At 40.7% G+C, this 27,347-nt stretch overlaps 1 protein-coding gene across 1 annotated transcript in view; it reads left to right on the plus strand.

Moving 5' to 3' along the window:
- tbcd (tubulin folding cofactor D) overlaps nt 1-27,347 on the plus strand; it is a 113,550-nt gene that overhangs the window by 82,953 nt on the left and 3,250 nt on the right. The window contains exons 17-29 of the mRNA XM_042317600.1: nt 5,683-5,712; nt 7,749-7,834; nt 14,059-14,139; nt 14,617-14,690; nt 15,307-15,424; nt 15,881-15,941; nt 18,276-18,298; nt 18,570-18,664; nt 18,933-19,009; nt 22,294-22,375; nt 22,516-22,634; nt 25,003-25,088; nt 27,048-27,188. Of these exons, the coding sequence (XP_042173534.1) occupies nt 5,683-5,712; nt 7,749-7,834; nt 14,059-14,139; nt 14,617-14,690; nt 15,307-15,424; nt 15,881-15,941; nt 18,276-18,298; nt 18,570-18,664; nt 18,933-19,009; nt 22,294-22,375; nt 22,516-22,634; nt 25,003-25,088; nt 27,048-27,188 (1,073 nt within the window). The remainder of the gene's footprint in view (nt 1-5,682; nt 5,713-7,748; nt 7,835-14,058; nt 14,140-14,616; nt 14,691-15,306; nt 15,425-15,880; nt 15,942-18,275; nt 18,299-18,569; nt 18,665-18,932; nt 19,010-22,293; nt 22,376-22,515; nt 22,635-25,002; nt 25,089-27,047; nt 27,189-27,347) is intronic.

Consider the following 27,347-nt stretch of genomic DNA (forward strand, 5'->3'; position numbering starts at 1 on the left):
GACTACTGTCTCTTAGACCCTGTCATTTATATCAGATCTCACTACTGACTACTGTCTCTTAGACCCTGTCATTTATATCAGATCTCACTACTGACTACTGTCTCTTAGACCCTGACCCTGTCATTTATATCAGATCTCACTACTGACTACTGTCTCTTAGACCCTGTCATTTATATCAGATCTCACTACTGACTACTGTCTCTTAGACCCTGTCATTTATATCAGATCTCACTACTGACTACTGTCTCTTAGACCCTGTCATTTATATCAGATCTCACTACTGACTACTGTCTCTTAGACCCTGTCATTTATATCAGATCTCACTACTGACTACTGTCTCTTAGACCCTGTCATTTATATCAGATCTCACTACTGACTACTGTCTCTTAGACCCTGTCATTTATATCAGATCTCACTACTGACTAGAGACCCTGTCATTTATTACTACTGACCCTTAGACCCTGTCATTTATATCAGATCTCACTACTGACTACTGTCTCTTAGACCCTGTCATTTATATCAGATCTCACTACTGACTACTGTCTCTTAGACCCTGTCATTTATATCAGATCTCACTACTGACTACTGTCTCTTAGACCCTGACCCTGTCATTTATATCAGATCTCACTACTGACTACTGTCTCTTAGACCCTGACCCTGTCATTTATATCAGATCTCACTACTGACTACTGTCTCTTAGACCCTGTCATTTATATCAGATCTCACTACTGACTACTGACTACTGTCTCTTAGACAGATCCTGACCCTGTCATTTATATCAGATCTCACTACTGACTACTGTCTCTTAGACCCTGACCCTGTCATTTATATCAGATCTCACTACTGACTACTGTCTCTTAGTCCCTGTCATTTATATCAGATCTCACTACTGACTACTGTCTCTTAGACCCTGTCATTTATATCAGATCTCACTACTGACTACTGTCTCTTAGACCCTGTCATTTATATCAGATCTCACTACTGACTACTGTCTCTTAGACCCAGACCCTGTCATTTATATCAGATCTCACTACTGACTACTGTCTCTTAGACCCTGACCCTGTCATTTATATCAGATCTCACTACTGACTACTGTCTCTTAGACCCTGACCCTGTCATTTATATCAGATCTCACTACTGACTACTGTCTCTTAGACCCTGACCCTGTCATTTATATCAGATCTCACTACTGACTACTGTCTCTTAGACCCTGTCATTTATATCAGATCTCACTACTGACTACTGTCTCTCTAGACCCTGTCATTTATATCAGATCTCACTACTGACTACTGTCTCTTAGACCCTGTCATTTATATCAGATCTCACTACTGACTACTGTCTCTTAGACCCTGTCATTTATATCAGATCTCACTACTGACTACTGTCTCTTAGACCCTGACCCTGTCATTTATATCAGATCTCACTACTGACTACTGTCTCTTAGACCCTGTCATTTATATCAGATCTCACTACTGACTACTGTCTCTTAGACCCTGTCATTTATATCAGATCTCACTACTGACTACTGTCTCTTAGACCCTGACCCTGTCATTTATATCAGATCTCACTACTGACTACTGTCTCTTAGACCCTGTCATTTATATCAGATCTCACTACTGACTACTGTCTCTTAGACCCTGTCATTTATATCAGATCTCACTACTGACTACTGTCTCTTAGACCCTGTCATTTATATCAGATCTCACTACTGACTACTGTCTCTTAGACCCTGTCATTTATATCAGATCTCACTACTGACTACTGTCTCTTAGACCCTGTCATTTATATCAGATCTGACTACTGTCTCTTAGACCCTGTCATTTATATCAGATCTCACTACTGACTACTGTCTCTTAGACCCTGACCCTGTCATTTATATCAGATCTCACTACTGACTACTGTCTCTTAGACCCTGACCCTGTCATTTATATCAGATCTCACTACTGACTACTGTCTCTTAGACCCTGTCATTTATATCAGATCTCACTACTGACTACTGTCTCTTAGACCCTGTCATTTATATCAGATCTCACTACTGACTACTGTCTCTTAGACCCTGTCATTTATATCAGATCTCACTACTGACTACTGTCTCTTAGAGACCCTGTCATTTATATCAGATCTCACTACTGACTACTGTCTCTTAGACCCTGTCATTTATATCAGATCTCACTACTGACTACTGTCTCTTAGACCCTGTCATTTATATCAGATCTCACTACTGTCTCTTAGACCCTGTCATTTATATCAGATCTCACTACTGACTACTGTCTCTTAGACCCTGTCATTTATATCAGATCTCACTACTGACTACTGTCTCTTAGACCCTGACCCTGTCATTTATATCAGATCTCACTACTGACTACTGTCTCTTAGACCCTGTCATTTATATCAGATCTCACTACTGACTACTGTCTCTTAGACCCTGACCCTGTCATTTATATCAGATCTCACTACTGACTACTGTCTCTTAGACCCTGTCATTTATATCAGATCTCACTACTGACTACTGTCTCTTAGACCCTGTCATTTATATCAGATCTCACTACTGACTACTGTCTCTTAGACCCTGTCATTTATATCAGATCTCACTACTGACTACTGTCTCTTAGACCCTGTCATTTATATCAGATCTCACTACTGACTACTGTCTCTTAGACCCTGTCATTTATATCAGATCTCACTACTGACTACTGTCTCTTAGACCCTGACCCTGTCATTTATATCAGATCTCACTACTGACTACTGTCTCTTAGACCCTGTCATTTATATCAGATCTCACTACTGACTACTGTCTCTTAGACCCTGTCATTTATATCAGATCTCACTACTGACTACTGTCTCTTAGACCCTGTCATTTATATCAGATCTCACTACTGACTACTGTCTCTTAGACCCTGTCATTTATATCAGATCTCACTACTGACTACTGTCTCTTAGACCCTGTCATTTATATCAGATCTCACTACTGACTACTGTCTCTTAGACCCTGTCATTTATATCAGATCTCACTACTGACTACTGTCTCTTAGACCCTGTCATTTATATCAGATCTCACTACTGACTACTGTCTCTTAGACCCTGTCATTTATATCAGATCTCACTACTGACTACTGTCTCTTAGACCCTGACCCTGTCATTTATATCAGATCTCACTACTGACTACTGTCTCTTAGACCCTGTCATTTATATCAGATCTCACTACTGACTACTGTCTCTTAGACCCTGACCCTGTCATTTATATCAGATCTGACTACTGACTACTGTCTCTTAGACCCTGACCCTGTCATTTATATCAGATCTCACTACTGACTACTGTCTCTTAGACCCTGTCATTTATATCAGATCTCACTACTGACTACTGTCTCTTAGACCCTGACCCTGTCATTTATATCAGATCTCACTACTGACTACTGTCTCTTAGACCCTGACCCTGTCATTTATATCAGATCTCACTACTGACTACTGTCTCTTAGACCCTGTCATTTATATCAGATCTCACTACTGACTACTGTCTCTTAGACCCTGACCCTGTCATTTATATCAGATCTCACTACTGACTACTGTCTCTTAGACCCTGTCATTTATATCAGATCTCACTACTGACTACTGTCTCTTAGACCCTGACCCTGTCATTTATATCAGATCTCACTACTGACTACTGTCTCTTAGACCCTGTCATTTATATCAGATCTCTGACTACTGACTACTGTCATTTATATCAGATCTCACTACTACTGTCTCTTAGACCCTGTCATTTATATCAGATCTCACTACTGACTACTGTCTCTTAGACCCTGACCCTGTCATTTATATCAGATCTCACTACTGACTACTGTCTCTTAGACCCTGACCCTGTCATTTATATCAGATCTCACTACTGACTACTGTCTCTTAGACCCTGACCCTGTCATTTATATCAGATCTCACTACTGACTACTGTCTCTTAGACCCTGTCATTTATATCAGATCTCACTACTGACTACTCTTAGACCCTGTCATTTATATCAGATCTGACTACTGTCTCTTAGACCCTGTCATTTATATCAGATCTCACAGACTGACTACTGTCTCTTAGACCCTGTCATTTATATCAGATCTCACTACTGACTCTAGTCCCTAGACCCTGTCATTTATATCAGATCTCACTACTGACTACTGTCTCTAGACCCTGACCCTGTCATTTATATCAGATCTCACTACTGACTACTGTCTCTTAGACCCTGACCCTGTCATTTATATCAGATCTCACTACTGACTACTGTCTCTTAGACCCTGTCATTTATATAATCTCACTACTGACTACTGTCTCTAGACCCTGTCATTTATATCAGATCTCACTACTGACTACTGTCTCTTAGACCCTGTCATTTATATCAGATCTCACTACTGACTACTGTCTCTTAGACCCTGTCATTTATATCAGATCTCACTACTGACTACTGTCTCTTAGACCCTGTCATTTATATCAGATCTCACTACTGACTACTGTCTCTTAGACCCTGTCATTTATATCAGATCTCACTACTGACTACTGTCTCTTAGACCCTGACCCTGTCATTTATATCAGATCTCACTACTGACTACTGTCTCTTAGACCCTGTCATTTATATCAGATCTCACTACTGACTACTGTCTCTTAGACCCTGTCATTTATATCAGATCTCACTACTGACTACTGTCTCTTAGACCCTGACCCTGTCATTTATATCAGATCTCACTACTGACTACTGTCTCTTAGACCCTGTCATTTATATCAGATCTCACTACTGACTACTGTCTCTGACTACTGTCTCTTCAGACCCTGTCATTTATATCAGATCTCACTACTGACTACTGTCTCTTAGACCCTGTCATTTATATCAGATCTCACTACTGACTACTGTCTCTTAGACCCTGACCCTGTCATTTATATCAGATCTCACTACTGACTACTGTCTCTTAGACCCTGTCATTTATATCAGATCTCACTACTGACTACTGTCTCTTAGACCCTGTCATTTATATCAGATCTCACTACTGACTACTGTCTCTTAGACCCTGTCATTTATATCAGATCTCACTACTGACTACTGTCTCTTAGACCCTGTCATTTATATCAGATCTCACTACTGACTACTGTCTCTTAGACCCCCTGTCATTTATATCAGATCTGACTACTACTGACTACTGTCTCTTACTGACCCTGACCCTGTCATTTATATCAGATCTCACTACTGACTACTGTCTCTTAGACCCTGTCATTTATATCAGATCTCACTACTGACTACTGTCTCTTAGACCCTGTCATTTATATCAGATCTCACTACTGACTACTGTCTCTTAGACCCTGTCATTTATATCAGATCTCACTACTGACTACTGTCTCTTAGACCCTGTCATTTATATCAGATCTCACTACTGACTACTGTCTCTTAGACCCTGTCATTTATATCAGATCTCACTACTGACTACTGTCTCTTAGACCCTGTCATTTATATCAGATCTCACTACTGACTACTGTCTCTTAGACCCTGACCCTGTCATTTATATCAGATCTCACTACTGACTACTGTCTCTTAGACCCTGTCATTTATATCAGATCTCACTACTGACTACTGTCTCTTAGACCCTGTCATTTATATCAGATCTCACTACTGTTATTTCACTTCTAAACTGTGCATTCTCCTCTTTCTCTCCCAGGCTGCCTTCCAGGAGAATGTGGGAAGACAGGTTTGTGAACCCAGTTACCAAAACCATAGGTTATTAGTTATGACATGACTAATGCTATGATACACAGTACATTAGGGTTGTAATGATCACCTACCATCCAGGTGTTACGGTAACCTGTCCTGACTGTCACTGACTGTCATTATTTCACCTACCATCCATGTTACAGTAACTTGTTGATTGTCATTAATGTGTTAAACTGTGTTGTTGTCTGTTCACCTACCATCCAGGTTTTAGTCCTGACTGTCACTAATGCAGTTTAAATGATCAACAACTGTTGTAATGATCACCTACCATCCAGGTGTTACGGTAACCTGTCCTGACTGTCACTAACGTCCTTTAAACTGATCAACAACTGTCTGTAATGATCACCTACCATCCAGGTGTTACAGTAACCTGTCCTGACTGTCACTAACGTCCTTTAAACTGATCAACAACTGTCTGTAATGATCACCTACCATCCAGGTGTTACAGTAACCTGTCCTGACTGTCACTAACGTCCTTTAAACTGATCAACAACTGTCTGTAATGATCACCTACCATCCAGGTGTTACGGTAACCTGTCCTGACTGTCACTAACGTCCTTTAAACTGATCAACAACTGTCTGTAATGATCACCTACCATCCAGGTGTTACGGTAACCTGTCCTGACTGTCACTAACGTCCTTTAAACTGATCAACAACTGGCAGAAAACTAAATTCTGTGCTAATCAAGAAATGCCATCACTGACTTGGCCACAGGCAGATTAATATGCTTTGTGTGCAGCCAGCACTTGCCAAGCTTGGCATCAGATCTAGGGACTAGTTATCAACATGTAATTACCATTGAGATTTCATATTATTTTAAATGTTCATATTATTCAACTGTTTATATCATTCATTGTGACTCATTTTTTTATTTTTTTTATTTAACCTTTATTTAACCAGGAAGGGCTCATTGAGATTAAAATCTCTTTTACAAGAGCGCCCTGGCCAAGATAGGCAGCACCAAGTCATTACAACAAAATTACAGACAGACAACATGAAAAACTACAAGTAATCTAGTAAAAAACATTGATTTCACAAGAGTATAAAACAGCTAATTAAAAACACCAGTATCTCTACCTGCACATGTTCATCTGGTCATTTATCACTCCAGTGTTAATCTGATCAATTGTAATTATTCCCTCCTATGGCCTATTTATTGCCTACCTCCTCATGCCTTTTGCACACAATGTATATAGATTATTATTTTTTCTACTATGTTATTTGACTTGTTCATTGTTTATTGTTTATTCCATGTGTAACTCTGTGTTGTTGTCTGTTCACACTGCTTTGCTTTATCTTGGCCAGGTCACAGTTGTAAATGAGAACTTGTTCTCAACTGGCCTACCTGGTTAAATAAAGGTGTTCTCAACTGGCCTACCTGGTTAAATAAAGGTGTTCTCAACTGGCCTACCTGGTTAAATAAAGGTGTTCTCAACTGGCCTACCTGGTTAAATAAAGGTGTTCTCAACTGGCCTACCTGGTTAAATAAAGGTGTTCTCAACTGGCCTACCTGGTTAAATAAAGGTGTTCTCAACTGGCCTACCTGGTTAAATAAAGGTGTTCTCAACTGGCCTACCTGGTTAAATAAAGGTGTTCTCAACTGGCCTACCTGGTTAAATAAAGGTGTTCTCAACTGGCCTACCTGGTTAAATAAAGGTGTTCTCAACTGGCCTACCTGGTTAAATAAAGGTGTTCTCAACTAGCCTACCTGGTTAAATAAAGGTGTTCTCAACTAGCCTACCTGGTTAAATAAAGGTGGAATAAAACAAATTTAAAAATATTGACAGGTCAGGGAATCAGCCTCGTTGGTTTACTGATGGACACAGAGGTGTTTTGGTAACCTTGCCTGAGACCTGGAGATTTGTGTTAGCTCCCTGGTCTAATGCATAGGCTTTAGCTCAGCGGGCTAACAGGAGACCAATGTTGGAACCCAGTCGGTCACACTGAAACCACTGTTGTGTTGGTACATAAAGTGAAACCAAGGACGTGACCCCTTGCCTCTCTGTCTCCAGGGCACGTTCCCCTACGGTATCGACATCGTAGTAGCAGCGGACTACTTTGCTGTTGGGAACCTGAACAACTGTTACCTGTCCATCAGGTGAGTTAAAGATACTCTACAGAGGTTTGACCTCTAGGGGAGCTCTTGAGCCAAAATGGACCTCCTTAATAACGAGACACATTATATTAACCAGGATGAATTACCTGACGCTTGAAAAGAGTCACTACCGGGAAATGTGGGTACAATTTCATAATTGTCGACAGATAATTTGTTTGTTTGACATATTGGGATCTTTTTGTTGACTGTAAAATGTATTATGCGAGAAATAGTGGTGGAGACAATTTTATGAGCAAATATACAGTACCATTCAAAGGTTTGGACACACCCACTCATTCCAGGGTGTGCCAAGAGTGTCCAAAGCTGTCATTAAGGCAAAGAGTGGCTACTTTGTTAAATAAATCCAAAATATATTGTGTATGAGATTCTTCACTTTTTTTGGTTACTACATGGTTCCATATTTTATTTAATAGTTTTAATGTCTTCTCTATTAATCTACAATGTGGAATATATTCCGTGGCTCTGAGACCTCCATCCGCGGGGGGGGGGTACACAGCCCGAACGCGCACCTCCCCACAATTCCCAACCAACCTCTCTGCGTTACACGTCCTCTATTCATTTTAAATATGTGTTGACAGTTGGAGAAATTGCTTGAGCTGCACGACAGAATTTGAAAAATGTCAAAGGTCAACGGTCCAATATTGTAGAACGCTGCTGTGGTTACGTGTACACATTTAGGCCTTCTACACAGAGGGTTGTGTCTTTAGAAACCATTTCCCTGTGTGTGAGGGGAGTCTACCTGGTGGTAGTAGTCTACCTGGTAGTAGTAGTCTACCTGGTAGTAGTAGTCTACCTGGTGGTAGTAGTAGTCTACCTGGTGGTAGTAGTAGTCTACCTGGTAGTAGTAGTCTACCTGGTGGTAGTAGTCTACCTGGTGGTAGTAGTCTACCTGGTAGTGGTAGTAGTCTACCTGGTAGTGGTAGTAGTCTACCTGGTAGTGGTAGTAGTCTACCTGGTAGTGGTAGTAGTCTACCTGGTGGTAGGAGTCTACCTGGTAGTAGTAGTAGTCTACCTGGTAGTAGTAGTAGTCTACCTGGTGGTGGTAGTAGTCTACCTGGTGGTAGTAGTCTACCTGGTAGTAGTAGTAGTCTACCTGGTGGTGGGAGTCTACCTGGTGGTATGGGTAGGAGTCTACCTGGTGGTAGTAGTATATGGTATACTACCCAGAACCACAGAACATAGCTGTACCATCTGGCCTTAGTCAAATGGAGCCTGCCACTTATATTGTTGAAGTATTTTTTTTGTAAAGTGGTGTGCATAGGACATGTCCTTTATGTTGAGCCAGGGATGTTTTCTCCTCTTCTCAATGCATCGCTGACGTCTCGGGTATCTGAGCTGTCAAAGCCCTGCCTCTCTGTAGAATGTGACTGTCCCCATAGGTGCCCTGAGGCTGTGTCACTGACTGCTATTCTCTACCGGCCCTTCGTTTAACGTAGTGCACTAGAATGTCATTTCAGACTCAGCCCTGCCTCCCTGTAGAATCTGACTGTCCCCATAGGTGCCCTATTCTCTAAGTGCACTAGAATGACATTTCAGACTCAGTCCTGCCTCTCTGTAGAATGTGACTGTCACAATAGGTGCCCTATTCTCTACCGGCCCTTTGTGTAATGTAGTGCACTAGAATGTCATTTCAGACTCAGCCCTGCCTCTCTGTAGAATGTGACTGTCCCCATAAGTGCCCTATTCTCTACCGGCCCTTTGTGTAATGTAGTGCACTAGAATGTCATTTCAGACTCAGCCCTGCCTCTCTGTAGAATGTGACTGTCACAATAGGTGCCCTATTCTCTACCGGCCCTTGTTTAACGTAGTGCACTAGAATGTCATTTCAGACTCAGCCCTGCCTCTCTGTAGAATGTGACTGTCACCATCCTAATCCTATGAGTGACGTCTCTACCGCCACCTAGACTGTCAGAGGAAACATTCCTCCCACATCAGAGAGTAAAACCTCTTAAAGAATGTAGCCTCGGGGGAGACCCACTACACTTCTGACTGCAGAAGCAGATTACTGTTGAGGCCCAAGATGTTGTTGAGGAAGTAAACAATCTGACAATATGTTCTGTAGGCTGACGCTGAATGTTGTTGAAAAAGGAGCCTTCAAATAGCTGGGTCCAGTACTGTAGTTAGTTAGTTAGCTGGGTCCAGTACTGTAGTTAGTTAGCTGTGTCCAGTACTGTAGTTAGTTAGCTGGGTCCAGTACTGTAGTTAGTTAGCTGGGTCCGGTACTGTAGTTAGTTAGCTGGGTCCAGTACTGTAGTTAGTTAGCTGGGTCCAGTACTGTAGTTAGTTAGCTGGGTCCAGTACTGTAGTTAGTTAGCTGGGTCCGGTACTGTAGTTAGTTAGCTAGTTAGCTGGGTTAGCTGGGTCCGGTACTGTAGTTAGTTAGCTGGGTCCGGTACTGTAGTTAGTTAGCTGGGTCGGTACTGTAGTTAGTTAGCTGGGTCCGGTACTGTAGTTAGTTAGCTGGGTCCGGTACTGTAGTTAGTTAGCTGGGTTAGTTAGTTAGCTGGGTCCGGTACTGTAGTTAGTTAGCTGGGTCCAGTACTGTAGTTAGTTAGCTGGGTCCGGTACTGTAGTTAGTTAGCTGGGTCCGGTACTGTAGTTAGTTAGCTGGGGTCCGGTACTGTAGTTAGTTAGCTGGGTGTACTGTAGTTAGTTAGCTGGGTCCGGTACTGTAGTTAGTTAGCTGGGTCCGGTACTGTAGTTAGTTAGCTGGGTCCGGTACTGTAGTTAGTTAGCTGGGTCCGGTACTGTAGTTAGTTAGCTGGGTCCGGTACTGTAGTTAGTTAGTTAGCTGGGTCCGGTACTGTAGTTAGTTAGTTAGCTGGGTGCGGTACTGTAGTTAGTTAGTTAGCTGGGTCCGGTACTGTAGTTAGTTAGTTAGCTGGGTCCGGTACTGTAGTTAGTTAGTTAGCTGGGTCGGTACTGTAGTTAGTTAGTTAGCTGGGTCCGGTACTGTAGTTAGTTAGTTAGCTGGGTCCGGTACTGTAGTTAGTTAGCTGGGTCCGGTACTGTAGTTAGTTAGCTGGGTCCGGTACTGTAGTTAGTTAGTTAGCTGGGTCTGGTACTGTAGATTAGTTAGCTAGTGAACTGTTGTGTAAAACCCATTTATGTTGTCACACCAACATGTTGTCTCAAACTGAACTTTTCTTTAGATTTTCCCCACAAGCCGACCGTTTTTCACCCTGTTATAACATTACCTGTAGTAGTAGTAGTTATAACATTACCTGTAGTAGTAGTAGTAGTAGTAGTTATAACATTACCTGTAGTAGTAGTAGTTATAACATTACCTGTAGTAGTAGTGGTTATAACATTACCTGTAGTAGTAGTAGTAGTAGTTATAACATTACCTGTAGTAGTAGTTATAACATTACCTGTAGTAGTAGTAGTTATAACATTACCTGTAGTAGTAGTAGTTATAACATTACCTGTAGTAGTAGTAGTTCTAACATTACCTGTAGTAGTTATAACATTACCTGTAGTAGTAGTAGTTATAACATTACCTGTAGTAGTAGTAGTAGTTATAACATTACCTGTAGTAGTAGTAGTTATAACATTACCTGTAGTAGTAGTAGTAGTAGTAGTAGTTATAACATTACCTGTAGTAGTAGTAGTTATAACATTACCTGTAGTAGTAGTAGTTATAACATTACCTGTAGTAGTAGTAGTTATAACATTACCTGTAGTAGTAGTAGTAGTTATAACATTACCAGTAGTAGTAGTAGTTATAACATTACCTGTAGTAGTAGTAGTTATAACATTACCTGTAGTAGTAGTAGTTATAACATTACCTGTAGTAGTAGTAGTTATAACATTACCTGTAGTAGTTATAACATTACCTGTAGTAGTAGTAGTAGTAGTTATAACATTACCTGTAGTAGTAGTAGTTATAACATTACCTGTAGTAGTAGTAGTAGTTATAACATTACCTGTAGTAGTAGTAGTTATAACATTACCTGTAGTAGTAGTAGTAGTTATAACATTACCTGTAGTAGTAGTAGTAGTAGTTATAACATTACCTGTAGTAGTAGTAGTTATAACATTACCTGTAGTAGTAGTAGTAGTAGTAGTTATAACATTACCTGTAGTAGTAGTTATAACATTACCTGTAGTAGTAGTTATAACATTACCTGTAGTAGTAGTAGTAGTAGTTATAACATTACCTGTAGTAGTAGTTATAACATTACCTGTAGTAGTAGTTATAACATTACCTGTAGTAGTAGTTATAACATTACCTGTATTAGTAGTAGTAGTTATAACATTACCTGTAGTAGTAGTTATAACATTACCTGTAGTAGTAGTTATAACATTACCTGTATTAGTAGTAGTAGTAGTTATAACATTACCTGTAGTAGTAGTAGTTATAACATTACCTGTAGTAGTAGTAGTTATAACATTACCTGTAGTAGTAGTTATAACATTACCTGTAGTAGTAGTAGTTATAACATTACCTGTAGTAGTAGTAGTTATAACATTACCTGTAGTAGTAGTTATAACATTACCTGTAGTAGTAGTTATAACATTACCTGTAGTAGTAGTTATAACATTACCTGTAGTAGTAGTTATAACATTACCTGTAGTAGTAGTAGTTATAACATTACCTGTAGTAGTAGTAGTAGTAGTAGTAGTAGTAGTTATAACATTACCTGTAGTAGTAGTTATAACATTACCAGTAGTAGTAGTTATAACATTACCTGTAGTAGTAGTAGTTATAACATTACCTGTAGTAGTAGTAGTTATAACATTACCTGTAGTAGTAGTAGTTATAACATTACCTGTAGTAGTAGTAGTTATAACATTACCTGTAGTGTAGTAGTTATAACATTACCTGTAGTAGTAGTAGTTATAACATTACCTAGTAGTAGTAGTAGTAGTAGTAGTTATAACATTACCTGTAGTAGTAGTAGTTATGACATTACCTGTAGTAGTAGTAGTAGTTATAACATTACCCGTAGTAGTGGTAGTTATAACATTACCTGTAGTGGTAGTAGTAGTTATAACATTACCTGTAGTGGTAGTAGTTATAACATTACCTGTAGTGGTAGTAGTTATAACATTACCTGTTGTAGTAGTAGTTATACCATTACCTGTAGTAGTTATACCATTACCTGTAGTGTAGTAGTTATACCATTACCTGTAGTAGTAGTTATAACATTACCTGTAGTAGTAGTAGTTATAACATTACCTGTAGTAGTAGTAGTTATAACATTACCTAGTAGTAGTAGTTATAACATTGCCTGTAGTAGTAGTAGTTATAACATTACCTGTAGTAGTAGTAGTTATGACATTACCTGTAGTAGTAGTAGTAGTAGTTATAACATTACCTGTAGTAGTAGTAGTTATAACATTGCCTGTAGTAGTAGTAGTAGTTATAACATTACCTGTAGTAGTAGTAGTTATGACATTACTGTAGTGTAGTAGTAGTAGTAGTAGTAGTTAAAACATTACCTGTAGTAGTAGTAGTAGTTATAACATTACCTGTAGTAGTAGTAGTAGTAGTAGTTATAACATTACCTGTAGTAGTAGTAGTTATAACATTACCTGTAGTAGTAGTAGTAGTTATAACATTACCTGTAGTAGTAGTAGTAGTAGTTATAACATTACCAGTAGTAGTAGTAGTAGTTTACCCGTAGTAGTAGTTATAACATTACCTGTAGTAGTAGTTATAACATTACCTGTAGTAGTAGTAGGAGTTATAACATTACCTGTAGTGTAGTAGTTATAACATTACCTGTAGTAGTAGTAGTTATACCATTACCCGTAGTTGTAGTAGTAGTAGTAGTTATAACATTACCCGTAGTAGTAGTTATAACATTACCTGTAGTATTAGTAGTAGTTATAATATTACCGTAGTAGTAGTAGTAGTAGTAGTAGTAGTAGTAGTAGTTATAACATTACCCGTAGTAGTAGTAGTAGTTATAACATTACCTGTAGTAGTTATAACATTACCTGTAGTAGTAGTAGGAGTTATAACATTACCTGTAGTGTAGTAGTTATAACATTACCTGTAGTAGTAGTAGTAGTAGTTATACCATTACCCGTAGTAGTAGTAGTAGTAGTTATAACATTACCCGTAGTAGTAGTTATAACATTACCTGTAGTAGTTATAACATTACCTGTAGTAGGAGTTATAACATTACCTGTAGTGTAGTAGTTATAACATTACCTGTAGTAGTACAATAGTAAACCTCTTGCCTTGTTCTTTTCAGTGTTTACATCGCCAGTTTCCCAGAATACACCAGGCCCATGATCGACCACTTGGTAGCCATGAAGATCAACCACTGGGACGGGTAAGGGCCTTTCCTGTCCTCATCCATGTCCTTTAGACTTTGATCAAATACTTTTAAATACCGTACTTGATTTAGTTTGCCCGTTACCATGGATCCAATGGAATAGTCCCAGAAGCTAAACCAATGGAATAGGCCCAGAAGCTAAACCAATGGAATAGGCCCAGAAGCTAAACCAATGGAATAGGCCCAGAAGCTAAACCAATGGAATAGGCCCAGAAGCTAAACCAATGGAATAGTCCCAGAAGCTAAACCAATGGAATAGTCCCAGAAGCTAAACCAATGGAATAGCCCCAGAAGCTAAATCAAGCACACCTCAAGTTAGTATTTGTCGTATGTTTTTGTCCCAAGTGGGATGTCTGTATGCCAGCCTGTTGCCATTAAAGCGTTGGTACTGTGTGTAGCCTATTAGAGTAGAAGCCATTGTATGTAATGGAGAAAGTGGAATTCTCCTCTGCTTTTGTATCTGTTGTTTTGCAGGGTGATTCGACAGCTAGCGACAAAGGCTTTGCATAATCTGACGCCTCAAGCACCTGATTATATGTCCACAACAGGTGAGCTATGTCATTGGTCCTGTTCCCTACCTGCTCTAACACAACACATTGTCTTACTGTGGAATGGACTGGGTGTGTTCATCTGTAGTCACTGTTCCCTACCTGCTCTAACACAACACATTGTCTTACTGTGGAATGGACTGGGTGTGTTCATCTGTAGTCACTGTTCCCTACCTGCTCTAACACAACACATTGTCTTACTGTGGAATGGACTGGGTGTGTTCATCTGTAGTCACTGTTCCCTACCTGCTCTAACACAACACATTGTCTTACTGTGGAATGGACTGGGTGTGTTCATCTGTACTCACTGTTGTTGTGTCTGGGTCTTTACATCTGTCATGTTGCTATTGAATGATGTATGTGTTTATAATGAACACACAGAGAGAGGTCAAAGGGCAATAGGCCAGATTTGAAACGATGACGATATCGTAGACGTGTACCGGAGGCTGTGTCATTGCAGGCAGACCAGCCTGGCCACAAATCATTCAGGTTATATTCAAATAAATGAACCACACACACACACCTGTGCAGACTGTTGATGTTCTTGCAAAGAATGAAAAGACACAGAATAATTGAGTTAAAATGACGTTTTATATTTTGATGGTTGTATTTTCAGTTATGCCTCAGCTGCTGCCCATAGCGCTGGGCATTGATCTCCACAGTCGCCATGGCGCCATTCTGGCATCTGCCGAGATCAGCCACGCCCTCTACAAGCTGGCCAATCAGAACAACAGGTACTGCAACCTCACCTCTCAACCAGCCAATCACACTATTGGCCGTAACTTATAGGAAAACCACGTGAACGTTGTTCAAAAGACACTCGAACATCTGAGCGATCTGTTTCTGCAGGTGCCTGGTAACAGTTGCCTGGTAACAGTTGCCTGGTAACCCACACACTGCTCTCGATAGTATCACTTCTCTTTAATAAGCTTTAATAATCGTTACGAATCGGTCTCGTACGTAGAGCTTATTGAAGAGCAGTGTGTGGGTTTCTCTGTTTTACACATCGACCCATGATTTCACTTCCTGATTTGACTGAAGCTCTTGGCTCCTGTAAAGTCATAGGTCATTGACCCGTCTCTATCTCTCTCGTAGACCTGACTGTGTGTGAGATATGTGCTGTCTGGGGGGGTGTTGAACATTTCAGTTGTTCGCTGTGGACAGTAAAATTGTATTGTACTGGATTGTAGACCGGTGACAGAGCTCATCTCTTCAGACTGTGTGGATGGACTCAAGAGCATTCACCAGAGGGTTAGTTCACTTCTCGCTTGTTATTCTCTCACTTTCTCTCTCTCTCACTACCCCCCCCTCCCCTGTCTGTCTCTCTCTGTCTCTCACTACCCCCCGTCTGTCTGTCTCTCACTACCCCCTCTGTCTCTCTCTGTCTCTCACTACCCCCCCTGTCTGTCTCTCACTACCCCCCCCCTGTCTGTCTCTCACTACCCCCCCCGTCTGTCTCTCACTACCCCCCGTCTGTCTCTCACTACCCCCTCTGTCTCTTCTTTCTCTGTCTCTCACTACCCCCCGTCTGTCTCTCTCTTTCTCTCACTACCCTCCCGTCTGTCTCTCACTACCCCCATCTGTCTCTCACTACCCCCATCTGTCTGTCTCTCACTACCCCCCCGTCTGTCTCTTTCTCTCCTTCAATGTCTTTTCAATCACATACATGTTGTCTCAAGTGTTGACCATTCACCTGAGTCAGTTGTACCAACATAGACAACATTAACATGTACCTATCTCAGTGAGTCAGTTGTACCAACATAGACAACATATCTCAGTGAGTCAGTTGTACCAACATAGACAACCTTAACATGTACCTATCTCAGTGAGTCAGTTGTACCAACATAGACAACCTTAACATGTACCTACCTCAGTGAGTCAGTTTCCCAACATAGACAACATATCTCAGTGAGTCAGTTGTACCAACATAGGTACACGTTACTGTTGTCTATCTCAGTGAGTCAGTTGTACCAACATAGACAACAGTAACGTGTACCTACCTCAGTGAGTCAGTTGTACCAACATAGACAACAGTAACATGTACCTACCTCAGTGAGTCAGTTGTACCAACATAGACAACATGTCTCAGTGAGTCAGTTGTACCAACACAGGTACATGTTAATCTGTCTGTCTCAGTGAGTCAGTTGTACCAACATAGACAACATTAACATGTACCTACCTCAATGAGTCAGTTGTACCAACATAGACAACATATTTCAGTGAGTCAGTTGTACCAACATAGACAACATATCTCAGTGAGTCAGTTGTACCAACATAGACAACATTAACATGTACCTACCTCAGTGAGTCAGTTGTACCAACATAGGTACATGTTAATGTTGTCAATCTCAGTGAGTCAGTTGTACCAACATAGGTACCTGTTAATGTTGTCTGTCTCAGTGAGTCAGTTGTACCAACATAGACAACGTCAACATGTACCTACCTCAGTGAGTCAGTTGTACCAACATAGACAACATATCTCAGTGAGTCAGTTGTACCAACATAGACAACATTAACATGTACCTACCTCAGTGAGTCAGTTGTACCAACATAGACAACGTCAACATGTACCTACCTCAGTGAGTCAGTTGTACCAACATAGACAACATATCTCAGTGAGTCAGTTGTACCAACATAGACAACATTAACATGTACCTATCTCAGTGAGTCAGTTGTACCAACATAGACAACATATCTCAGTGAGTCAGTTGTACCAACATAGGTACACGTTACTGTTGTCTATCTCAGTGAGTCAGTTGTACCAACATAGACACGTTACTGTTGTCTATCTCAGTGAGTCAGTTGTACATAGACAACATAGGTACAGTCAGTTTACATGTAACATGTCTATCTCAGTGAGTCAGTTGTACCAACATAGACAACAGTAACATGTACCTACTGTCTCAGTGAGTCAGTTGTACCAACATAGACAACAGTAACATGTACCTACCTCAGTGAGTCAGTTGTACCAACATAGACAACATGTCTCAGTGAGTCAGTTGTACCAACACAGGTACATGTTAATCTGTCTGTCTCAGTGAGTCAGTTGTACCAACATAGACAACATTAACATGTACCTACCTCAGTGAGTCAGTTGTACCAACATAGACAACATATTTCAGTGAGTCAGTTGTACCAACACAGACAACATATCTCAGTGAGTCAGTTGTACCAACATAGACAACGTCAACATGTACCTACCTCAGTGAGTCAGTTGTACCAACATAGACAACATATCTCAGTGAGTCAGTTGTACCAACATAGACAACATTAACATGTACCTATCTCAGTGAGTCAGTTGTACCAACATAGACAACGTCAACATGTACCTACCTCAGTGAGTCAGTTGTACCAACATAGACAACATATCTCAGTGAGAGTCTGTCATCCAACATCATGTTGTTGTGTTTTAAAAGTCTGTACCTCTATCTCTAAAACATGTCATCATGTTGTTGTGTTTTAAAGTTGTAAATCACCAGCCTGTTCATCTCTAAACATGTCGTCATGTTGTTGTGTTTTAAAGTTGTAAATCACCAGTCTGTTCGTCTCTAAACATGTCATCATGTGTTTGTTTTTGTCTTCCAGCTGTTTGACCGAAAGCAGTACAGGTCAGCACTGTTACTTTACACATTTTACTCATTCTTTTTTAGACTGTTTCAGATTATTATTATTATTATTATTGATTATTTATTTTGAAATATTACTCATTCTTTTTTAGACTGTTTCAGATTATTGTTATTGATTTATTGATTTATTTTTAAATGGAATGCCTCTTTAAGGTTTCAGACCAATATGTTGTGCGACCTCAACAAATAGTTGTGTCCTGTCTGTGTCCTGTCTGTGTCCTGTCTGTGTCCTGTCTGTGTCCTGTCTGTGTAGGGGTTTTGGTGGTGAGCTGATGAGGCCTGCAGTCTGCTCTCTCATTGAGAACATGTCCGTCTCCAAGATGCCGTTTAAGGACGACCCCGTCATCAGTGAGTTTTCGTATCGTTGATATTCAGACCTTAGCTGAATGATTACTCCAGCTACCAGCGTTCCCCAATAGATGACCCACGGGCCAAATTCATCCCCCCGGGGGATTTGATGTGTTTTCAGAGATGGAATAATAATGGACAAACCACATCCTACCGTTAGAGCCAGGAGGGACAGTACTGACACGTCGTAACAGAGTAACCCCTGGCAGTGTCTGTACTGTTCAGACCACTGACACGTCATAACAGAGTAAACCCCTGTCTGTTTCAGCTGGCTGGCAGTGGCTGATAGACGACACCTTGAAGAGCCTCCACCTCATCTCACCTGGACCGAGGGACGGTATCAAGGTACAGGACAGCATTCTACATCCTTTTTCCCCTAACCACTAAACCTAACCTTAACCCTAACCACTAAACCTAACCATTACCTTAACCCTAACCATTACCTTAACCCTAACCACTAAACCTAACCATTACCTTAACCACTAACCCTAACCATTAACTTAACCCTAACCACTAAACCTAACCATTACATTAACCCTAACTGTTAACCCTAACCACTAACCCTAACCATTACCTTAACCCTAACCACTAAACCTAACCATTACCTTAACCCTAACCACTAAACCTAACCATTACCTTAACCCTAACCACTAAACCTAACCATTACCTTAACCCTAACCACTAACCCTAACCATTACCTTAACCCTAACCACTAAACCTAACCATTACCTTAACCCTAACCACTAAACCTAACCATTACCTTAACCCTAACCACTAAACCTAACCATTACCTTAACCCTAACCATTACCTTAACCCTAACCACTAACCCTAACCATTACCTTAACCCTAACCACTAAACCTAACCATTACCTTAACCCTAACCATTACCTTAACCCTAACCATTACCTTAACCCTAACCACTAAACCTAAACCTAACCATTACCTTAACCCTAACCATTACCTTAACCTAACCACTAACCCTAACCATTACCTTAACCCTAACCATTACCTTAACCCTAACCACTAACCCTAACCATTACCTTAACCACTAACCATTACCTTAACCCTAACCACTAACCCTAACCATTACCTTAACCCTAACCATTACCTTAACCGTAACCACTAAACCTAACCATTACCTTAACCCTAACCACTAAACCTAACCATTACCTTAACCCTAACCACTAAACCCTAACCATTACCTTAACCCTAACCACTAACCCTAACCATTACCTTAACCCTAACCACTAACCCTAACCATTACCTTAACCCTAACCACTAACCCTAACCATTACCTTAACCCTAACCACTAACCCTAACCATTACCTTAACCCTAACCATTACCTTAACCCTAACCATAACCTTAACCCTAACCATTACCTTAACCCTAACCATTACCTTAACCCTAACCACTAACCCTAACCATTAACCATTACCTTAACCCTAACCATTACCTTTAACCCTAACCCCCTAACCACTAACCCTAACCATTACCTTAACCCTAACCCCTAACCATTACCTTAACCCTAACCACTAAACCTAACCATTACCTTAACCCTAACCATTACCTTAACCCTAACCACTAAACCTAACCCTAACCACTAACCCTAACCATTACCTTAACCCTAATTTTAACCCTAACCCTTACCTTAACCCTAACTATTAAACCAAACCCCTAAACCTAACCCTTACCTTAACCCTAACCGTAACCATTACCTTAACCCTAACTCTTAAACCTAACCCTAACCTTTACCTTAACCCTAACTATTAAACCTAACCCTAACCATTACCTTAACCCTAACTGTTAAACCTAACCCCTAATTTTAACCCTAACCCTAAACCTAACTTCTAAGCCTAAAATAGCCTTTTTGTCCGAATATTCCTTGTTTTTACTATCCTTGTGATTACACACACACACACACACACACACACCATATTGTGAAATTGCTTTTTTGTGGGATTTACATTGTACAGTCCTTTGGAAAGTATTCAGACCCCTTGACTTTGTATTCAGACCCCCCACATTTTGTTACTTTACAGCCTTATTCTAAAATTGATTAAATATGTTTTGTTCCTCATCAAATCTACGCACAATACCCCATAATGACATCACAATACCCCATAATGACATCACAATACCCCATAATGACATCACAATACCCCATAATGACAAGGCAAAAACGTTTTTTTGCTAATTTATTAAAAATAAAAAACTTTACTCAGTACTTTGTTGAAGCACCTTTGGCAGCAATTACAGCCTCAAGTCTTCTTGGGTTTGACGCTACAAGCTTGGCACACCTGTATTTGGGGAGTTTCTCCAATTCTGCTCTGCAGATCCTCTCAAGCTCTGTCAGGTTGGATGGGGAGTGTCGCTGCACAGCTATTTTCAGGTCTCTCCAGAGATGTTCTATCAGGTTCAAGTCCGGGCTCTGGCTGGGCCACTCAAGGACATTCAGAGACTTGTCCCAAAGCCACTCCTACGTTGTCTTGGCTGTGTGGTTAGGTTCATTGTCCTGTTGGAAGGTGACTGAGTCTGAGGTCCTGAGCGCTCTGGAGCAGGTTTTCATCAAGTGTCTCTCTGTACTTTGCTCCGTTCATCTTTGCCTCGATCCTGACTAGTCTCCCAGTCCCTGCCTCTGAAAAACATCCCCACAGCATGATGCTGCCACCACCATGCGTCACCGTAGGGATGGTGCCAGGTTTCCTCCAGACGTGATGCTTGGCATTCAGGCCAAAGAGTTTAATCTTGGTTTCACCAGACCAGATAATCTTGTTTCTCAAGGTCTGAGAGTCTTTAGGTGCCTTTTGGCAAACTCCAAGCAGGCTGTCATGTGCCTTTCACTGAGGAGCGGCTTCCATCTGGCCACTCTAACATAAAGGCCTGATTGATGGAGTGCTGCAGAGATGGTTGTCCTTCTGGAAGGTTCTCCCATCTCCACAGAGGAACTCTGGAGCTCTGTCAGAGTGACCATCGGGTTCTTGGTCACCTCCCTGACCAACGCCCTTCTCCCCAGATTGCTCAGTTTGGCGGGAAGCCAGTTCTAGTTCAAACGTATCCTATTTAAGAATGATGGAGACCACTTTGTTCTTGGGAACCTTCAATGCTACACAGTTTTTTTGTTTGTACCCTTCCCCAGATTTTTGTGGCTCGACACAATCCTGTCTCGAGGCTCTACGGACAATTCCTTCAACCTCATGGCTTGGTTTTTGGCTCTGACAAGCACTGTCAACTGTGGGACCTTATATAGACGGGTGTGTGCCTTCCCAGATGATGACCAATCAATTGAATTGACCACCGGTGGACCCCAATTAAACATCTCAAGGATGATCAATGGAAACCGGATGCACCTGAGCAAAATGTCAAGTCTCATAGCAAAGGGTCTGAATACTTATTTAAATATGACATTTAAGAAAAAAATATATATATACATTTGCTAACATTTCTAAAAAACCTGTTTTCGCTTTGTCAGTATGAGGTAATGTGTGTAGATTGCTGAGGATTTTTATTTAATTCATTTTAGAATAAGGCTGTAATGTAACAAAATGTGGAAAAAGTCAAGGGGTCTGAATACTTTGTATAATGGCATTGTATAATGGTTAATGTGTAATGTGGTCCTCCCCCCTATAGGAGGCAGCGGTGTCAGCCCTGGCAGCTCTGTGTGAGCAGTACTACCAGCCCCAGCCAGGCATGGCTGACCCCCAGATGCAGGGTGAGGAGCACTGTACCAGGGGCCGGGGAGCGCCATTAGAAGGCTTCACTAAAAACTAGCCATACCTAACACAGGGGTGTGTGTGTGTGTGTGTGTGTGTGTGTGTGTGTGTGTGTGTGTGTGTGTGTATGTATGTATAGAGGTCCTGGTGTCCCAGTATATAGCAGGGTTAAAGAGTACAGAGGTATTGACCCGATGTGGCAGTGCACTGGCCCTGGGTTCTCTACCAAGGTTCATGATCCATGGAAAACTACACCAGGTACTGTACACCTGTTAGTTAATGACACCTGTTAGTTAATTACACCTGTTAGTTAATGACACCTGTTAGTTAATGACACCTGTTAGTTAATGACACCTGTTAGTTAATAACACTACACCTGTTAGTTATTGACACCTGTTAGTTAATAACACCTGTTAGTTATTGACACCTGTTAGTTAATAACACCTGTTAGTTAATAACACTACACCTGTTAGTTAATGACACCTGTTAGTTAATAACACCTGTTAGTTAATGACACCTGTTAGTTAATAACACCTGTTAGTTAATAACACTACACCTGTTAGTTAATGACACCTGTTAGTTAATAACACCTGTTAGTTAATAACACTACACCTGTTAGTTAATAACACCTGTTAGTTAATTACACTACACCTGTTAGTTAATAACACTACACCTGTTAATAACACCTGTTAGTTAATAACACTACACCTGTTAGTTAATAACACTACACCTGTTAGTTAATAACACCTGTTAGTTAATTACACTACACCTGTTAGTTAATAACACTACACCTGTTAATAACACCTGTTAGTTAATAACACTACACCTGTTAGTTAATAACACCTGTTAGTTAATAACACCTGTTAGTTAATAACACCTGTTAGTTAATGACACCTGTTAGTTAATAACACTGTTAGTTAATAACACCTGTTAGTTAATAACACCTGTTAGTTAATAACACCTGTTAGTTAATAACACCTGTTAGTTTAACACCTGTTAGTTAACACCTGTTAGTTAATAACACCTGTTAATAACACTACACCTGTTAGTTAATAACACCTGTTAGTTAAATACACCTGTTAGTTAATAACACCTGTTAGTTAATTACACTACACCTGTTAGTTAATAACACCTGTTAGTTAATTACACCTGTTAGTTAATGACACCTGTTAGTTAATTACACCTGTTAGTTAATTACACCTGTTAGTTAATTACACCTGTTAGTTAATAACACCTGTTAGTTAATAACACCTGTTAGTTAATTACACCTGTTAGTTAATAACACCTGTTAGTTAATCACACCTGTTAGTTAATAACACTACACCTGTTAGTTATTGACACCTGTTAATTAATAACACCTGTTAGTTATTGACACCTGTTAGTTAATAACACCTGTTAGTTAATTACACTACACCTGTTAGTTAATAACACTACACCTGTTAATAACACCTGTTAGTTAATAACACTACACCTGTTAGTTAATAACACCTGTTAGTTAATTACACTACACCTGTTAGTTAATAACACTACACCTGTTAATAACACCTGTTAGTTAATAACACTACACCTGTTAGTTAATAACACTACACCTGTTAGTTAATAACACCTGTTAGTTAATAACACCTGTTAGTTAATGACACCTGTTAGTTAATAACACTACACCTGTTAATAACACCTGTTAGTTAATAACACCTGTTAGTTAATAACACCTGTTAGTTAATAACACCTGTTAGTTAATAACACCTGTTAGTTAATAACACCTGTTAGTTAATAACACCTGTTAGTTAATAACACCTGTTAGTTAATAACACCTGTTAGTTAATAACACCTGTTAGTTAATAACACTACACCTGTTAGTTAATAACACCTGTTAGTTAATAACACCTGTTAGTTAATAACACCTGTTAGTTAATAACACTACACCTGTTAGTTAATAACACCTGTTAGTTAATAACACCTGTTAGTTAATTACACCTGTTAGTTAATAACACCTGTTAGTTAATTACACTACACCTGTTAGTTAATAACACCTGTTAGTTAATAACACCTGTTAGTTAATAACACCTGTTAGTTAATAACACCTGTTAGTTAATAACACCTGTTAGTTAATACACTACACCTGTTAGTTAATAACACCTGTTAGTTAATAACACCTGTTAGTTAATTACACTACACCTGTTAGTTAATAACACCTGTTAGTTAATTACACCTGTTAGTTAATTACACCTGTTAGTTAATAACACCTGTTAGTTAATAACACCTGTTAGTTAATTACACCTGTTAGTTAATAACACCTGTTAGTTAATAACACCTGTTAGTTAATAACACCTGTTAGTTAATAACACCTGTTAGTTAATAACACCTGTTAGTTAATAACACCTGTTAGTTAATAACACCTGTTAGTTAATAACACTACACCTGTTAGTTAATAACACCTGTTAGTTAATAACACCTGTTAGTTAATAACACCTGTTAGTTAATAACACTACACCTGTTAGTTAATAACACCTGTTAGTTAATAACACCTGTTAGTTAATAACACTACACCAGGTACTGGTTATGTCAGACCTTATTCTATTGTAGCAGCGTTGTACACAGGGCCTCAGGTCAGACTTGTGTGTATCAGATCCTGTCAGGTCTTCAGCAGAGCTGTAGTCAGAGGGAGGTGTGTTTCACAGAGGCCAGGAGAGATGCTGCCAAGGCCATGGCACAGTGAGTCTGTCCTCTGTACTCTTCCATCCTCTTCTTCATCTATCTCCACTCATCCCCCTCTACTCCTCCTCCCTCCACCTCTCTACTCCTCCACCTCTACTCCTCTACCTCTCCTCTCCTCCCCCTCTACTCCTCTACCTCTCTACTCCTCCACCTCTACTCCTTCCCCCTCTACTCCTCTACCTCTCTACTCCTCCACCTCTACTCCTCCTCCCTCTACTCCTCCACCCTCCTCCCCCTCTACTCCTCCACCTCTCTACTCCTCCTCCCTCCACCTCTCTACTCCTCCTCCCTCTACTCCTCCACCTCTCCACTCCTCTACCTCTCTACTCCTCCACTCTCTACTCCTCCCCCCTGTCCTCCTCCTCCCTCTACTCCTCCACCTCTCCACTCCTCCTCTACCTCTCTACTCCTCCCCCTGTACTCCTCCACCTCTCCACTCCTCTACCTCTCTACTCCTCCACCTCTCTACTCCTCCCCCTGTACTCCTCCTCCCTCTACTCCTCCACCTCTCCACTCCTCTACCTCTCTACTCCCCCCTGTACTCCTCCTCCCTCTACTCCTCCACCTCTCCACTCCTCTACCTCTCTACTCCTCCACCTCTCTACTCCTCCCCCTGTACTCCTCCTCCCTCCACCTCTTTACTCCTCCTCTCTCCACTCCTCCTCCCTGTAGTCCTCCCCCCCCCCTCCCTCCCTGTCTGTCTAGTTGTTTGTCTTCTGGGGTAACAGGTCAACTGTAGTGTTAGGGTTGTAGTCAGAAGTAAACAGCCATCTGGTTGTACCTGTAGGACCTGTCTATCATGTCTGTCCTCCCCTCATGTTTCCCCTCCGTCCGTCTCTAACCCGTCTAACTCTGTCTGAATCTTACCCTTCCTCTCTAACTCACTGTTCTCTTCTTTCAATATATCCAACTCAGACTTTCTCTCTCTCTCTCTCTCTCTCTCTCCTAGCTCTCTCGCTCTTTCAATTTCAATTCAAGGGCTTTAGCTCTTTAGCTCTTCAAGCTCTCTCTCTCTCTCTCTCTCTGTCTCTCTCTCTCTCTCTCTCTCTCTCTCTCTCTCTCTCTCTCTCTCTCTCTCTCTAGCTCTCTCTTTCTCTCTCAGGAGCTCTCTCTCTTTCAATTTCAATTCAAGGGCTTTAGCTCTTTAGCTCTTCTCTCTCTCTCTCTCTCTGTCTCTCTGTCTCTCGCTCGCTCTCTCAGTTCAATTCAATTCAATTCAAGGGCTTTATTGTCATGGGAAACATGTGTTAACATTGCCAAAGCAAGTGAAGTAGATAATATATAAAGTGAAATAAACAATAAAAATATATTACATATTACATACATATTATATATATATATACAGTGTTTTAACAATGTACAAATGGTAAAGGACACAAGATAAAATAAATAAGCATAGATATGGGTTGTATTTACAATGGTGTTTGTTCTTCACTGGTTGCCCTTTTCTCGTGGCAACAGGTCACAAATCTTGCTGCTGTGATGGCACACTGTGGTATTTCACCCAGTAGATATGGGAGTTTATCAAAATTGGATTTGTTTTCGAATTCTTTGTGGATCTGTGTAATCTGAGGGAAATATGTCTCTCTAATATGGTCATACATTGGGCAGGAGGTTAGGAAGTGCAGCTCAGTTTCCACCTCATTTTGTGGGCAGTGAGCACATAGCCTGTCTTCTCTTGAGAGCCATGTCTGCCTACGGCGGCCTTTCTCAATAGCAAGGCTATGCTCGCTGAGTCTGTACATAGTCAAAGCTTTCCTTAATCTCTCTCTCTCCTAGCTCTCTCTCTCTTCTTTCAATTTCAATTCAAGGGCTTTATTGGCATGGGAAACAGAGTTTAACATTGCCAAAGCAAGTGAAGTAGATAATAAATAAAAGTGAAATTAACAATAAAAAGTAGTTTTTATTGTCTCTCTCCCCTCCCATCCCCCTCGATCTACCTGTCTCTCTGTCAAGGGTGTGTGTGACAGCGGGGGTATCAGCCCAGGGTGGTTCTGATTCTGTGGTGTGTGAGGGGAATGTGTCGGCTGTCTACAGAGCTCTGTTGGACTGTATGACTGACTACACACTGGACAGCAGAGGAGACGTAGGAGCCTGGTGAGTGAGACACACACACACTACCCCAAGTTTACCCCTGCCCAGAGGGCCTGAATCACTCCCCTTCAAGACTCCTCTCCCTGCCCTACAGGCATGTGTCACACCTGGTGGCCCCGGGCAATGCTTAGTTAGTTTACCTGACAGGAATGTCACCTGGTG

Source organism: Oncorhynchus tshawytscha, unplaced genomic scaffold (assembly GCF_018296145.1).
Source record: "Oncorhynchus tshawytscha isolate Ot180627B unplaced genomic scaffold, Otsh_v2.0 Un_contig_956_pilon_pilon, whole genome shotgun sequence".
In the NCBI taxonomy this organism is placed as follows: domain Eukaryota; kingdom Metazoa; phylum Chordata; class Actinopteri; order Salmoniformes; family Salmonidae; genus Oncorhynchus; species Oncorhynchus tshawytscha.